General features: G+C 46.5%; 1 protein-coding gene across 1 annotated transcript in view; it reads left to right on the top strand.

Moving 5' to 3' along the window:
- Positions 1-3,352: 3,352 nt before the first annotated feature.
- The window catches only part of LOC112247607 (rho guanine nucleotide exchange factor 17), a 100,006-nt gene continuing 88,322 nt past the window's right edge, over positions 3,353-15,036 (top strand). Inside the window, exon 1 of the mRNA XM_042296425.1 lies at positions 3,353-8,753. Coding sequence (XP_042152359.1) covers positions 3,906-8,753 — 4,848 coding nt within the window. The 5' untranslated portion in view covers positions 3,353-3,905. The remainder of the gene's footprint in view (positions 8,754-15,036) is intronic.

The following is a 15,036-nucleotide window of genomic DNA, read 5'->3' as shown; positions in this document are numbered from 1 at the left end:
TTAATGAAGTGATAAAAGGAAGGTTAATATGTGTGCACATGTCTGATAGGAGCCAACATACAGTGAGCTCCAGAAGTATTGGGACACTGGCAATGTTGCAGTTGTTGTATTGCTCTGTTCTCCAGCACTTTGAATTTGAAATGAATCAATGACTAGGAGGTTAGAGTGAAGACTGACAGCTTTAGGTTATTTTAATCCATGTCAGGTGAACCATTTAGAAATTACAGCACTTTTTGTACATAGTTCCCCATTTTAGAGAACCAAAATGATTGGGTCAAATTCACTTAAATGTGGATTAAATTAGTCCTAACGTTTAGTATGTGGTCCCATATACCTAGTACGTAATGATTACATCAAGCTTGTGACTCTACAAACTTGTTGGATGCATTTTCTGTTTGTTTTGGTTGTGTTTCAGATTATTTTGTGCACCAATATGAATTCATGGTAAATAATGTATTAGTTCAGAACCAAAAATGTACCTGATTAATGTAGAAGTGTTTAGAAAGATATTTTATTCTTATTTACAATAAAAGTGACTCCAAAATGACAGTACATTATTTACCATTCATTTCTAAATGCTCCACTGTCCCAATAATTATGGAGGGAACTGTAGACACCAGACGCTCTTGTTGCAACAGATACGTTTCTGTGTCACTATATCATTTTTTACAGTTAAACTTATTTTTATAACACGGAGAGAACTTAATTATATTTTGGTTATAAATTCGTTTTAATTCATTACTTGTGTATAAATGCATTTATTAGTTGTACTGTTTTATACATACACATGCATGTCCATAGTTACCTCTGCCTACGTTCTCTCCAATTAAGGAGCCTGTTGACACTGTAATAAACTTGCTATTCAAATCAAATGTTATTAGTCACATGCGCCGAATACAACAGGTACCTGTAGACCTTACAGTGAAATGTTGAATACAACAGGTACCTGTAGACCTTACAGTGAAATGCTGAATACAACAGGTACCTGTAGACCTTACAGTGAAATGCTGAATACAACAGGTACCTGTAGACCTTACAGTGAAATGCTGAATACAACAGGTACCTGTAGACCTTACAGTGAAATGCTGAATACAACAGGTACCTGTAGACCTTACAGTGAAATGCTGAATACAACTGGTACCTGTAGACCTTACAGTGAAATGCTGAATACAACAGGTACCTGTAGACCTTACAGTGAAATGCTGAATACAACAGGTACCTGTAGACCTTACAGTGAAATGTTTACTTACGAGCCCTTAACCAACAATGCAGTTAAAAAAAATATGAATAAGAATAAGAAATAAAAGTAACAAGTAATTAAAGAGCAGCAGTAAAATAACAATAACAAGACTATATGCAGGGGGTACCGGTACAGAGTCAATGTACGGGGGTCAATTGCCTCGACCGTTTAGTCGAGGCAATTGAGGTAATATGTACATGTAGGTAGAGTTATTAGAGTGACTATGCAGAGATGACAACAACAGAGAGTAGCAGTGGTGTAAAAGAGGGGGCAATGTAAATAGTCTGGGTAGCCATTTGATTAGATGTATGGGACTATAGCATGTATATATGTATATGTATAGCACTACCCTCTGTAGTGCCTTGCGGTCAGTGGCGAAGCAGTTGCCATCCTTTCTCCTCACCGCCTCCTCAAAACCCATTGGATGAGAAAGGCAGAGGTCCTTCCCCTCTGAACTTGCCGGCCCGACTAGAACAGTCCCAGTAAGCAAAATTACTTTGAAAAAATACGTATTTCTCACACGTTGAAGTTAGGCTCAATTTAGGTTCTGAATGAAAGTTGAATATAAATATTTTTCTGATGTTGAAATCAGGTACATTTTTGGGTTCTGAAAGAAAGTTGAAAAGACATCATTTATAGATGTCTATTTTTGGGACAAACCAAGGCCGGTCCAGACTGGACAACATCTGAACCATGCATAGACGTCTATGACTGGTTCAGATTTGGTCTGGGCCGGACCAAAAATCAACGTTAGTGGACGTGGAAATCAAAGCAGGCATGCGCCAAGAAAAGACATCCAGTCCAGCCAAGACCAAAAAAAAGACATCAGCGTCAGTCTGTGCATACTGAGGTAGAGCCTACAGTGTCTCCTGAAATGGAATTTTATGAATGCCCATTCATTTTGTAGGCCCACCATTTGTAAAACAGGCCGTTGCGTTGGCTTTATTAGTCCTGATTCCTCTGACTAATCAATTTTTACTATTTAAGCTCTGAATATCAGCTACCCAACTTTATCAGGAGGAGTTATCCTGAGCCTATTTGCAATGTGTTTACACAGTGGGAAATGCAGAAGTATTTTATTTTCGCATTTTAACTGGTGAAGTCAGTTAAGAACAAATTCTTATTTACAATGACAGCCTACCCCGGCCAAACCCTAACAATGCTGGGCCAATTGTGCGCCAACCTATGGGACTCCCAATCACAGCTGGTTGTGATACAGCAGGGAATCGAACAAGGGTCTGTAGTGACGCCTCTAGCACTGAGGTGCAATGCCTTAGACCGCTGCGCCACTCGGGAGCCACGATTTATGTTAGATCATTTTTTTTGATGGAATGTTGTGAAGAGCGCCGCAGCGATGCGTATCTCCAACAGCACCCTGGAGAGGCGCACTCGGAATGGAACATATCAATATTTTGTGTCCCTGCCTTAAACAAAGTGGGCACTGCTTATCACAGGGCGGCATCGGGGCTCACCTAAAAAGCCCATATCCCACCGGTTGATAGAAAGTGTCATTGTTTTTTAGCAGAATTATGTTAGGTTTCATGTGTTGTTGGAGGTGCGTCTTAGTCAGTTTACCTCAGAAAATGCCGCCCTCGTCAATCTGCCACCATATGCGGCTGCCTAATCCTGCCTAATGAGCGGGCTCTGACAAGGAGTACGCAATTGAGATTCTCCAATAGCCTCGACCCCTTGAGCAAAAATAATAAAGCCCTCATATTTATTGCCCGTAAGATGGCGCTGCCGTCAGCATTCCACCGCCCAGAGGTCAGTGTAATAATATACGTGCTTGAACAAAGAGCTACATAACCAGACAGTCATGGGAAAAACCACAAGAGTCATTTTGCATGAGAGAAAATGCTTTAATTAACGTTGACACATAATTCACAAACCCGTGTGAGACAGCACTATTAGTAGCTTCATTAATACACTGTTACATGCTCTTGTTTAACTTTGTGAAAAGTAACGTTAACATTTCTCAGCGCGCCAACGGTTTACACGGCCCTGAGCTATAATTATATATTTCTGTCCTCGATATCTGTGTTCTACCATCGAAAAGGAAATGCGTTTTATGCCCATTCCCGAGGGGCTATGACAGCCCTTATACCCCGATTAGTCCCGCCCACGCCTGGTCTATCTCGTTCTCAGGCATTTGCATGTAAAAACATAAATCACAGAAAACTACATTCTGTCAAAATAAGGAATACAGCAACAGTTCGGGATTATAGTGAATTAGGAGTTTAGGGCAAACCGCGTGAATAAAACGATGGGAAAGGGTCTGGAATATGTGGGAATCTATGGAAAAGCTGCAGAGTTGACCAAGTTGAAGGAGAAAAGTTTGGGAAAACTTTAGCACTTCTTCGTGCATGGATGCGATTCGAGAAGACATGTAAGGTCAGAATGCAGGAGAGTTCTCTCTCACGTTGTTTAATTCACTGTCATTGTAGTGTAATTCATTGCCGTTTTAGTGTAAACGCTGGTTTCTTGTTTTGAGACTCTTAATTAGAGTAGAGTAGAGAGAAAAAGACTGCAGCAAATTGTGGTTAAAAGTGTAGCCTATTGTGCTAGCTCAATTGAAAAGGGGTGAAAGCCTAGCCACTGTGGAAGAAAAAGTGCTTTACCGCAATGAATTAACAGAAGGAGAGAACATAACAAAAATACAAGCACAATGGCAGAAACGGAGACAGAGAAGGTGTATAGCAGGGTCTCTTTCAAAAAGTTTGAAAGTTGGAGCTCAAACAAAAGTCGCTGTGAAATTCAACAAAACAAATCAAAGGATTTGGAGAGCAGTAGCAGCGCCCTTCCCCCTCCATCTACGGCTGCGGCAGAGAAAGCGCAGCCCTCGGCTATGCGTAATGTTAGTGTGTCAAGGAAAGTTTCCAAAATCTCCGCTGCCAGCCTCGACACCGCAGAGCTAAAGAAAGCCTCTTCCACTCCTCTCTCCTCCATTTCTCCCTCTATTCGCCAACTCACTGAAAAGTTCAGTAGCACTAATTCGGCTCGGAATCACGGAGCCCTGAGCCCTGGCAGTAACGTGGCCGGGAAGAGCACAACTTTACCCCGATTTAAAAGCAGAAGGGGAGAGAGATCCCCGTCTCGGAATTTATTCCACGAGGACAGTGGATATTTACAAGTTACTGACACGGTGTTAACAGAGTCTCCGACTGACACTAAAGTTAAGCAACAAACGTTTTATTCAGGCACAGACTCTGTCTCTGGGTCGGATTCGGATAGAAATCAACAATTGATTTATACTCGCAAATCTGCACAAGGCAGCAGCGTTGGGACTGGTAAAAGAGATTATTCCCAAATTGATCCGTCTATCTCTGATAACAATAACTGCAGTGAAACGTTGAACGCTGAGGATTATGTTTTTGTCAGTGGGGCGCCTGCCTGCAAGTCACACAGGAGCTATTTCCCAAGTCACCATGGAGATCCTCCTGTTCACATTGATTTAACCAACTGGCCCAGTGTCACCAAGATCCGAGAGCTTTTTGGGGACAGGCACAGAAAGAAGCACCGGTCCACCTCTGATGCAGAGGATTTAAAGTCTGCTGACCACCTCGAGCTCTTCAGCAGCTCCAAAGAGAACTCTGTATCAGGCAGAAGCGACAGGCAGTCTCCCAACAGCCCAACCCCAGAAGCCACTAGCCTCTCACTGTCAGACAGACACCGCAGCAGGGCTGCCTCCCTGGGCAGAGAGAGGAGACACCAGGGCATGGACTCAGCCTTTCACCCTGACCAGCACTACTCAGACAAGGCAGAGATTGAGCCAGCCAGCGCTAGTATTAGTAGAAGTGGTATGTTTCTTAGGGTGGCACAGCCATCAAACACGCACAGACCCCACAGCCCCAGCAGTGGAGGAGAGGAGCCTGAGACCCGTCCATCTAGTCTGAACTCTGACCCCCCACTCTCTGTCCTAGCCGCTGGCCCCACCTCCCCACCTCGGAGCAGCTCCAGGGGCCTCTCCTCCTCCTGTGTCTGCCCCTCTGTAGAGCAGCAGCAGAGCCAGGGGGCCGGACAGCCCAGGGACAGTTTACATTCCTCACATAGCTCCTCCAGACCGGTGGCCCCCTCCTCTGATAGAGCCTCAGCCAGGGCAGCCATCACAGCCCGCTGGAGGTTCAGCTCAGGAGACGAAGAAGAGGAGTACCACCGAGCAGGAGGAAGGAGCGCTCCCTCGTTAGGTGTCAGTGGAAGTTACCTCTCCCGCGGTAAGAATGGTTGGTGGGGTGGAAAGGTCCCCGGAAGGTCTTCAGGCAGTGAAGAGGACAGCCCTGCTTCACTAGGACCTAGCCGAGACACCATGCGACGCCGTTCACTGAGGAAGAAGAAGAAGAACAGCGAAGTTGCCATAGCAACAGGACGAGACAATGGTGAATCAGACGACAGCGACGACGAGCAGACAGGTATGATGGAACACCTGGAGAGACACCAACAGAACACCGCCGCCACTACAGAACAGGCTGGTAGCTCTCGGAACCGGCTCAGAGAACCCGAAGGCTCTAGAAACAATGCAGCGCAGAGGGGACGCAATTACACTCCTAACCAGATGGTGGCGCAGGAGAGCTACAGACGCCAATACACCTCAGGTGGGCCGGGGACATCATCTCCCTTGACCACGCCCCTCACAGGGGTATCACGGGTGTCAAAGGTCAACATCTCATCGTTTATTTCGAGTCCCTGCGGATCGCAGACCAGCAGTAGATACTGTAGCACAGAGACACTGAAAGAAGACCAAGCTAGCTATGCTAACAGAATGGCTAACACTACTACTACTACCACCACCCCAGGCAGTGTGGTCGGTGCATCCTCCTCCATGCTCAGTAAGACCTACCACGGTAACTTCACCATGTACCGCTCCCCCAGCTTCGGACATGGGGATAACTTATCCCGCGCCCCTGTTAGAGTCTGCTCCCACCTTCTTCCCCCTGTCAATCCACCATCTCCAACCACAGGGGACACTCGAGGGGTTACTAGGGAGGAGACTACAGTGTTCCAGCGGTTGATAAGTGGTGGCGTAGTCGGGGATAAGGACAGGAACAGGATGTCAGTCTCAAACCCGGATATTGCTTCGGAAACAATGTCCCTCCTCAGCTTCCTGAAAAGTGACCTATCAGAGCTCAGAGTTCGGAAGACGGACAGGTCAGGGGTTACTGAGGGGTCATCTGCGGTGTACAGGATGGGGTCAAGAGGTCTCCACCCAGGACTCCGCCCTTCATTAAAGGACCTCACTGCAACTCTTCGACGTGCCAAATCCTTCACTTACTCTGATAAACCAGAAGGGAGGCAACATTCAGATGGGTCCTCGGCCAAAAGAAGCTCTTCTGAGCAACGTCTGGATTTAGACGGAGAGCGTGATGGAGGGAGGAGGGTGGTGCCTGCCAGAGAGGTGGAGAGTGACGGAGGGGACTGCAGAGCAGGGGGTTATGGGGATGATGAAGTGATGCCTACTCCGCTGCAGGACAGGTATGTACAGGAGGCCAGACAGGTGATCAGAGATATCTGCCAGATGAGCGCTCGCAAGGATGATGATAACGAGGATGATATGCTAGCGACAGATTCCACTGAGGATGAGGGTTTCAAAAGGAAACAAGTGGAGGAGCAGGAGACAAAAGAGAGGGAGGGGAGAGCTAGGGAGGCTGAGGTTGACATTGGGGCAGCCTCCATTTCAGGGGAACAAGAGAAGAAGGAGGGGGAATGTGAAAACAGAGAACGAGAGAAGTGCCTACAGAAGGGAGATTCTGAGGAGAATGTGTTTTATGACCGATTTGTTGATGAGCTATCGGGTCACGAGTCAAGCCTCACAGATGAGGGCATAGTCACAGAACCAGAGACTGGACCTGGTGACCCTGAGAGGTTATTTGTGGGGTCAAGTTTAGGATCATCTTTGGCCAGAGATGTGCTAGGTCAACCCCTGACTGTCTGGAAGCAGTCTGCTCTGCATGAGGAGAAATGGCCAGAGTTAAACGAGGGAATGCGAGAGGGATCGGGGTTAAACGAGGGAATGCGAGAGGGATCGGGGTTATACGCAGGAGCGAGAGAGAAACGAGAGAACCTGGTCTCTGTTCCTGCTCTTGGGACTGAGACTGAGAGCATTGATGTAGTAACAGGGATGAGCAGCGTCAACAACAACAGTACTAGTGGGAGAACTAATGTATCCCAGAGTGCCTCAGCCCCAGGACTTGAGGCTCCTCCCACTCCGAGCGCTATCCGCCGCCGCCGTAAGTTCTCCTCAGCAGGGAACACAGGTTCTGACTCCAGCAACGGAAGCAACGGGGAGTCCAACGGGGATCCTACTGTTTACCGTTCGCTAAGCGACCCCATGCCTCACCGGCGCCACTCTGTGTCAGAAGAAGGGAATAACAGTTTCTCTGTGGATAGTAACCTGCTGGGGTCGCTCTCTCTCTCCTCCAAGGGGGCAGGAGGAGTCGGAGGAGGAAGTGTCCCAGAGTCATCCTCTGCAGCTGATCTATCAGAGTGCACGGGCAGCGTGACCAGCGAGCTATCGGTGTACAGTGACGGTGGTCTCCGTGACGATAGTCTCCGTGACGACTACAGCAATGTGATCCGGAGCATTGTTGCAGAGCCAGGAGCAATGGACAGATTGATGACAGATGACAAAAACAACGGGAAAGCCACGAAGAAGAAGTCCTTCTCGGACCCCAGTCGCCGTGGTGATGGCCACCTGCTTGACGAATCAGGGTTCAAAAGTCACCATCACCCCAACGAACCAATCAGTGAGCTGGATCAGCTTGGTCAGATCCCGCCCTCCAGCAGTGAGCCAATCCTGAGTGAGCAGAGAGACGAGCTGTGGGAGCTCGGAGACGAACGTGGACGTCCATTACGTAGTCGCCTTGTCAACAATGAAGGTGGCAAACTCCGCTCCCAATCAGAACGGGAGCTGCACTCCTGTCTCTATGGTGATGACACAGATGGAGGGGGGCAGATATTGAACTTTGACCCCGAACTTGCGGAGGTTCTATCTCCCAAAATGGGCCGGCGGGCCTCCAGGAAACGCTCCAACCGAGTCGCACAAACAGCATCGGAGGAGCTGGACCACTCGGAACCAGGTCCAGAAGACCACGGTCCAGAGGAGAGCCAGGATCAAGACCAGACTGAGCTCAACCCCCCACTGCCCCCACCCCCCCCTAAATCCAAAGCCAGGTCCAAGCACGTCCGCCACGCCAGCGAACCTGCCACCTTCATCCCTATCTCCCCACCTCCACAGCCCCCGCCTGCCTTGCTACCCGCCTCTGAACCCTCCATCCTGTGTCAGCCCACTGGTGTGGAGGCCCCCTCCCTGGAGGATGTGACCAAGCGGTATATTCTGGCTCTGAATGCTCCTGGGTGCGAGGGGGAGCCGTCTGGGCCTGGGTCTGGAGGAACGGTGCCTGTACCAGACGGGTCCAACTCCAGCCCTGCTACTCCCACTGGTGCCAGAGAACCCAGACTGCAGAGGAAGAGCAGTGAGGAGCTGACCACACCAGCCCCACAGAGAGCCAAACCCAGAGTGGTGAGTAACATTGCCAACGTGTGTGTGTCTAAGTGGTCAAAAGTTGTGTTTTCATGTTGCAGGAGAGGAGGCTGAATGTTTGCTGTTGTTATGGATAAAATCCTCTGGGAAATCAACACAGGTAGATGGAGTTATGCGTTCTGACGTGTATTACATACGAGGCTGCTAATGATGTGTTGAAGGAGAATCACCTTACAAAGCATGAATCACCTTACAAAGCATGATTCTGTTGAGTGTTTGTGTGTGCGTGAGTGTGTGTGTACTCAGTAGAATGTTATAGCGATGGAGTTTTTGGAGCAAATATGGAGCTCCATATCATTCTCTACAGCTCTTGGGGAGAGAAACTGCTCGGAATATGGCTCTGGGATAAAGATTCTAGCTCCGCTCACAATTTGTTTCTGTTCACTGCGTCTTGAGTGCTATTTGGTACACACACACACACACCCAAAACAAGCCTCTAATGCCATAACCATACTCTCTGATGGTTATTTTTAGAGTGTATTTGTTAGCAGGAACATCAAACCAACTTACACAAACATTGTTAGAACAGTTGTTAAACAAGCATTGGACTGGGCACATTAGCTTCTGGACTAGTGCCTGCTGCTAATAGGACTGGGCACATTAGCTTCTGGACTAGTGCCTGCTGCTAATAGGATTCGGTACATTAGCTTCTGGACTAGTGCCTGCTGCTAATAGGACTGGGCACATTAGCTTCTGGACTAGCGCCTGCTGCTAATACTCTGGGCACATTAGCTTCTGGACTAGCGCCTGCTGCTAATACTCTGGGCACATTAGCTTCTGGACTAGCGCCTGCTGCTAATACTCTGGGCACATTAGCTTCTGGACTAGCGCCTGCTGCTAATACTCTGGGCACATTAGCTTCTGGACTAGCGCCTGCTGCTAATATTCTTGGCACATTAGCTTCTGGACTAGCGCCTGCTGCTAATATTCTTGGCACATTAGCTTCTGGACTAACGCCTGCTGCTAATAGGACTGGGCACATTAGCTTCTGGACTAGCGCCTGCTGCTAATACTTTGGGCACATTAGCTTCTGGGCTAGCGCCTGCTGCTAATATTCTGGGCACATTAGCTTCTGGACTAGCGCCTGCTGCTAATACTCTGGGCACATTAGCTTCTGGACTAGCGCCTGCTGCTAATACTCTGGGCACATTAGCTTCTGGACTAGTGCCTGCTGCTAATATTCTGGGCACATTAGCTTCTGGACTAGTGCCTGCTGCTAATATTCTTGGCACATTAGCTTCTGGACTAGTGCCTGCAGCTAATAGGACTGGGCACATTAGCTTCTGGACTAGTGCCTGCTGCTAATAGGACTGGGCACATTAGCTTCAGGACTAGCGCCTGCTGCTAATAGGACTGGGCACATTAGCTTCAGGACTAGCGCCTGCTGCTAATAGGACTGGGCACATTAGCTTCTGGACTAGCACCTGCTGCTAATACTCTGGGCACATTAGCTTCGGGACTAGCGCCTGCTGCTAATATTCTGGGCAATGCTCTGCTGTGCTTCAATTACCTTTTGCTTATGATTGTATGTGACTGTGGGCACTGATAACCTAATGACTGTAGTACAGTCAACCCCTGCTGCCTTTAGTTAGTCCTTATCCCCTGCTGCCTTTGGTTAGTCCTTATCCCCTGCTGCCTTTGGTTAGTCCTTATCCCCTGCTGCCTTTGGTTAGTCCTTATCCCCTGCTGCCTTTAGTTAGTCCTTAACCCCTGCTGCCTTTGGTTAGTCCTTAACCCCTGCTGCCTTTGGTTAGTCCTTATCCCCTGCTGCCTTTGGTTAGTCCTTAACCCCTGCTGCCTTTGGTTAGTCCTTATCCCCTGCTGCCTTTAGTTAGTCCTTATCCCCTGCTGCCTTTGGTTAGTCCTTAACCCCTGCTGCCTTTGGTTAGTCCTTAACCCCTGCTGCCTTTAGTTAGTCCTTAACCCCTGCTGCCTTTAGTTAGTCCTTATCCCCGGCTGCCTCGTGTGTGTGTGTGTGTGTGTGTGTGTGTGTGTGTGTGTGTGTGTTATTTTCGTTCAGTATCACTCAAGGAAAGATTGTTTTCTCTACAGACACACACATTGTGGTTTAGATCTTCTCTGGAACGTCTCTCACGCACACACTTTTCCGGTGACTATAAAAACGGTTTTATCTATCTTACATAACTCTGTTATATTACATTACTTTTTGTTACAAGCACCGTTGGCTTGTCTTTAAGAAGTTTTGAGGGGGATGTTGTCCGTCAACCCACCCCCTCCTCCCTTTTGGAGAAACGTTACTGATGTGTTTGATAATAGCCAGGGCCACCGGCCGGTGTGTTGGCCTGGGAGATGTCTGAGCAGTGTCTCTGTCTGTTACTTCCATGTAAGCTCATGCTCTGATTTAGTAGGAGAGGAGAGACATAAAGAGGATTGACGCATTCAATTGATCCCAAATTGAAATGGGCTGTAGACAAGTGTAGTCCTATGCAAGGAGATGTGTGTGTCTAAGAGCAAGGGAGCCTTTTTCCTTTTCTGGAAACTGAAGAACAACTCACTGCCCTATAGTGCACGAGTGCTGGGAATTGCCAGGGACCTCACGAAACGATATTATCACCATACTTAGGTGCTGATAGGACGTGTATTGCGATTCTCACGATTCTATATGTATTGCAATACTTTGATATTTTTTTAGTTTATTTTTGGGGGATTTGATGTTCCAAACATGCTCATACATAATATTGTGATATGTAACCGTAGTGATCCCCCCCATCACTAGCAGTCGGCACTACACCTGCCCCCCTCTCTCTTTCTCCCCTGCCCCTCTCTTTCTCCCTCTTTCTCCCCTGCCCCTCCCTTCTCCCTCTTTCTCCCGTGCCCCCCTCTCTCTCTCTCTCGCTCTTTCTCCCCTTCCCTTCTCTGACTGCCTCCTCATAGCTGTAGACCCCTCATAGCTCTAGACCCCTCATAGCTCTAGACCCCTCATAGCTGTAGACCCCTCATAGCTCTAGACCCCTCATAGCTCTAGACCCCTCATAGCTCTAGACCCCTCATAGCTCTAGACCCCTCATAGCTCTAGACCCCTCATAGCTCTAGACCCCTCATAGCTCTAGACCCCTCATAGCTCTAGACCCCTCATAGCTCTAGACCCCTCATAGCTCTAGACCCCTCATAGCTGTAGACCCCTCATAGCTATAGACCCCTCATAGCTATAGACCCCTCATAGCTCTAGACCCCTCATAGCTCTAGACCCCTCATAGCTCTAGACCCCTCATAGCTGTAGACCCCTCATAGCTGTAGACCCCTCATAGCTGTAGACCCCTCATAGCTATAGACCCCTCATAGCTATAGACCCCTCATAGCTATAGACTCGTCAGAGCCACTCTGCTTTCTTCCCCCTCTCTTCTATCGTCTCTCTCTCGCTCTCTTTCTCTCTGAGCATTGCTGTGAAATGAGGTCATCTCCTTCAGGCTTCATGAGATGAGATTTAGCCAGATATCAGGTACAGGAACACAGAGAACGAGGGAGAGGAGGTCGGGAGATGGGGAGACAGGTGAAAGGATTTGGGGAGGCAGAGGGAGAGAGAGGGAACCATTTGAAGAACAAACACCATTGTAAATACAACCCATATTTGTTTATTTTCCCTTTTGTACCTTAAGTATTTGCACATCGTTACAACACTGTATATAGACAATGACATTTAAAACGTATTTTCTTCTTTTGAAACTTCTGTGAGTGTAATGTTTACTGTTAATTTGTATTGTTTATTTCACTTTAATTTCATTATCTACTTCACTTCCTTTGACAATGTTAACATATCTTTCCCATGCCAATAAAGCCGTTGAATTGAATTGAGAGCGCAGGTGACAGCATTCCCTCCCCCATATGCCCCCTTCGACACAGTTACGACAACATAACCAACAAAAACGGGTCACAACTCCTGCAGCTCTGTCGCTGGGTATTGTACATAGTCAATGGTAGGCTTCGGGGGGACTCCTTTGGTAGGTACACCTACAGCTCAGTTATTGGCAGTAGTTCTGTAGACTACTTTATCACTGACATCAACCCAGTGTCTCTTACAGCGTTCAGTCAGTCCACTGACACCGCTATCAGATCTCATCAAAACCACACTCTATTTGAACAGAGCAATACTCAGTCATGAGGCATCAAAGCCAAGGGAACTGAATAATATTAAGAAATGCTATAGATGGAGGGAAAATAGTGTGAAAATCTACCAAAAAACTATTAGGCAACAACAAATTCAATCCCTTCTGGACAATTTCCTGGACAAAATGTTTCACTGTAATAGTGAAGGTGTAAACTTGGCAGTAGAAAACCTAAACAGTATATTTGACCTCTCAGCTTCCCTATCAAATTTGAACAAATTCAAGTAGATGACCTAAGAAAATTAACAGCATTGACAAATTGGTTTGATGAAGAATGCAAAAACCAAATAAATTAAGAAACTTAACCAACCAAAAGCATAGAGACCCAGAAAACCTGAGTCTACGCCTTCATTGTTTTACGCTTTATTGTTTTAGGTGAATCACTAAAACAATACAGAAATACACTAGGGAAAAAGATGGAACAGCACGTCAGAAATCAGCTCAATGTAATTGAAGAATCCATAGACTCTAACCACTTCTGGGAAAATTGGAAAACTCTTCGTTTTGTTGTTTGTTTAGTGTTATCTATACAAAATGGCGACGTATGAATAAACCCCTTCTCCAATCTTTTTGACCCTATAACAAAGAACAAACAGCAAAAACATATACATGATCAAATACAAATCTTAGAGTTAACTATTAAAGACTACCAGAACCCACTGGATTCTCCAATTACATTGTATGAACTACAGGACAAAATACAAACCCTTCAACCCAAAAAGGCCTGGGGTGTTGATGGTATCCTAAATGAAATGATAAAATATACAGACTACAAATTACAAATGGCTATACTTTAACTTTTTAACATCATCCTCAGCTCTGGCATCTTAACCAGTATTTGGAACCTGATCACCTCAATCCACAAAAAGTGGATTTGACTTGATTTGACAGATTTGACTCCAATAACTACCGGGGGATATGCGTCAACAGCAACCTTGGGGAAATCCTCTGCATTAACAGCAGACTCATACATTTCCTAAGTGAAAACAATGTACTGCGCAAATGTCAAATTGGCTTTTTACCAAATTGCCGTACGACAGACCACGTGTTCACCCTGCATACCCTAATTGACAAACAAACAAACCAAAACAAAGGTCTTGTAACAAAGTCTTGTTATGCTTAAGTTGATTTAAAAAATAGCTTTCGACTCAATTTGGCCTGCGGGTCTGCTATACAATTTGATGGAAAGTGGTGTTGGGGGGAAAAACATACGACATTATGATATCCATGTAAACAAACAAGTGTGCGGATAGAATAGTCAAGAAACACACATTTTTTCCCACAGGGCCGGGGGGTGAGACAGGGATGCAGCTTAAGCCCCACCCCCATCATATATATCAACAAATTGGCGAGGGCACTAGAACAGTCTGCAGCACCCGGCCTTTCTCTACTAGAATCTGAAGTCAAATGTCTACTTGCTGATGATCTGGTGCTTCTGTCACCAACCAAGGAGGGCCTACAGCAGCACTAGATCTTCTGCAACGATTCCTTCAGACCTGGGCCTAAACAGTAAATCTCAGTAAGACATAAATAATGGTGTTCCAAAAAGGTCCAGTTGCCAGTACTACAAATACAAATTCCATCTAGACACTGTTAGAGCACACAAACTATACATACCTCGGCCTAAACATCGGCGCCACAGCTAACTTCCACAAAACTGTGAACGATCTGAGAGACAAGGCAAAAGGAACATAAAATTCAACATACCAATTAGGATGTAGCTAAAAATACTTGAATCAGTTATAGAACCCATTGCCCTTTATGGTTGTGATGTCTGGGGTCCGCTCACCATCCAAGAATTCACAAAATGGGACAAACACCAAATTGAGACTGCATGCAGAATTCTGCAAAAACATCCTTCATGTACAACGTAAAACACCAAATAATGCATGCAGAGTGGTGAGGCAGGTAGCCTAGTGGTTGGAGCGTTGGGCCAGTAACCCAAAGGTTGTTCGATCGAATCCCCGAGCTGACAAGGTAAAAATCTGTTGTTCTGCCCCTGAACAAGGTAGTTAACCCACTGTTCCCAGGCTGTCATTGTAAATAAGAATTTGTTCTTAACTGATTTTCCTATTTTAATAAAAAAATTAAAAAATCAGAATTAGGCCGATACCTGCTAATTATCAAAAACCAGAAAA

The sequence above is a fragment of the Oncorhynchus tshawytscha genome, linkage group LG13 (genome assembly GCF_018296145.1).
Source record: "Oncorhynchus tshawytscha isolate Ot180627B linkage group LG13, Otsh_v2.0, whole genome shotgun sequence".
Taxonomy (NCBI): Eukaryota; Metazoa; Chordata; class Actinopteri; order Salmoniformes; family Salmonidae; genus Oncorhynchus; species Oncorhynchus tshawytscha.
This window is presented reverse-complemented; position numbering and strand designations above follow the sequence as displayed.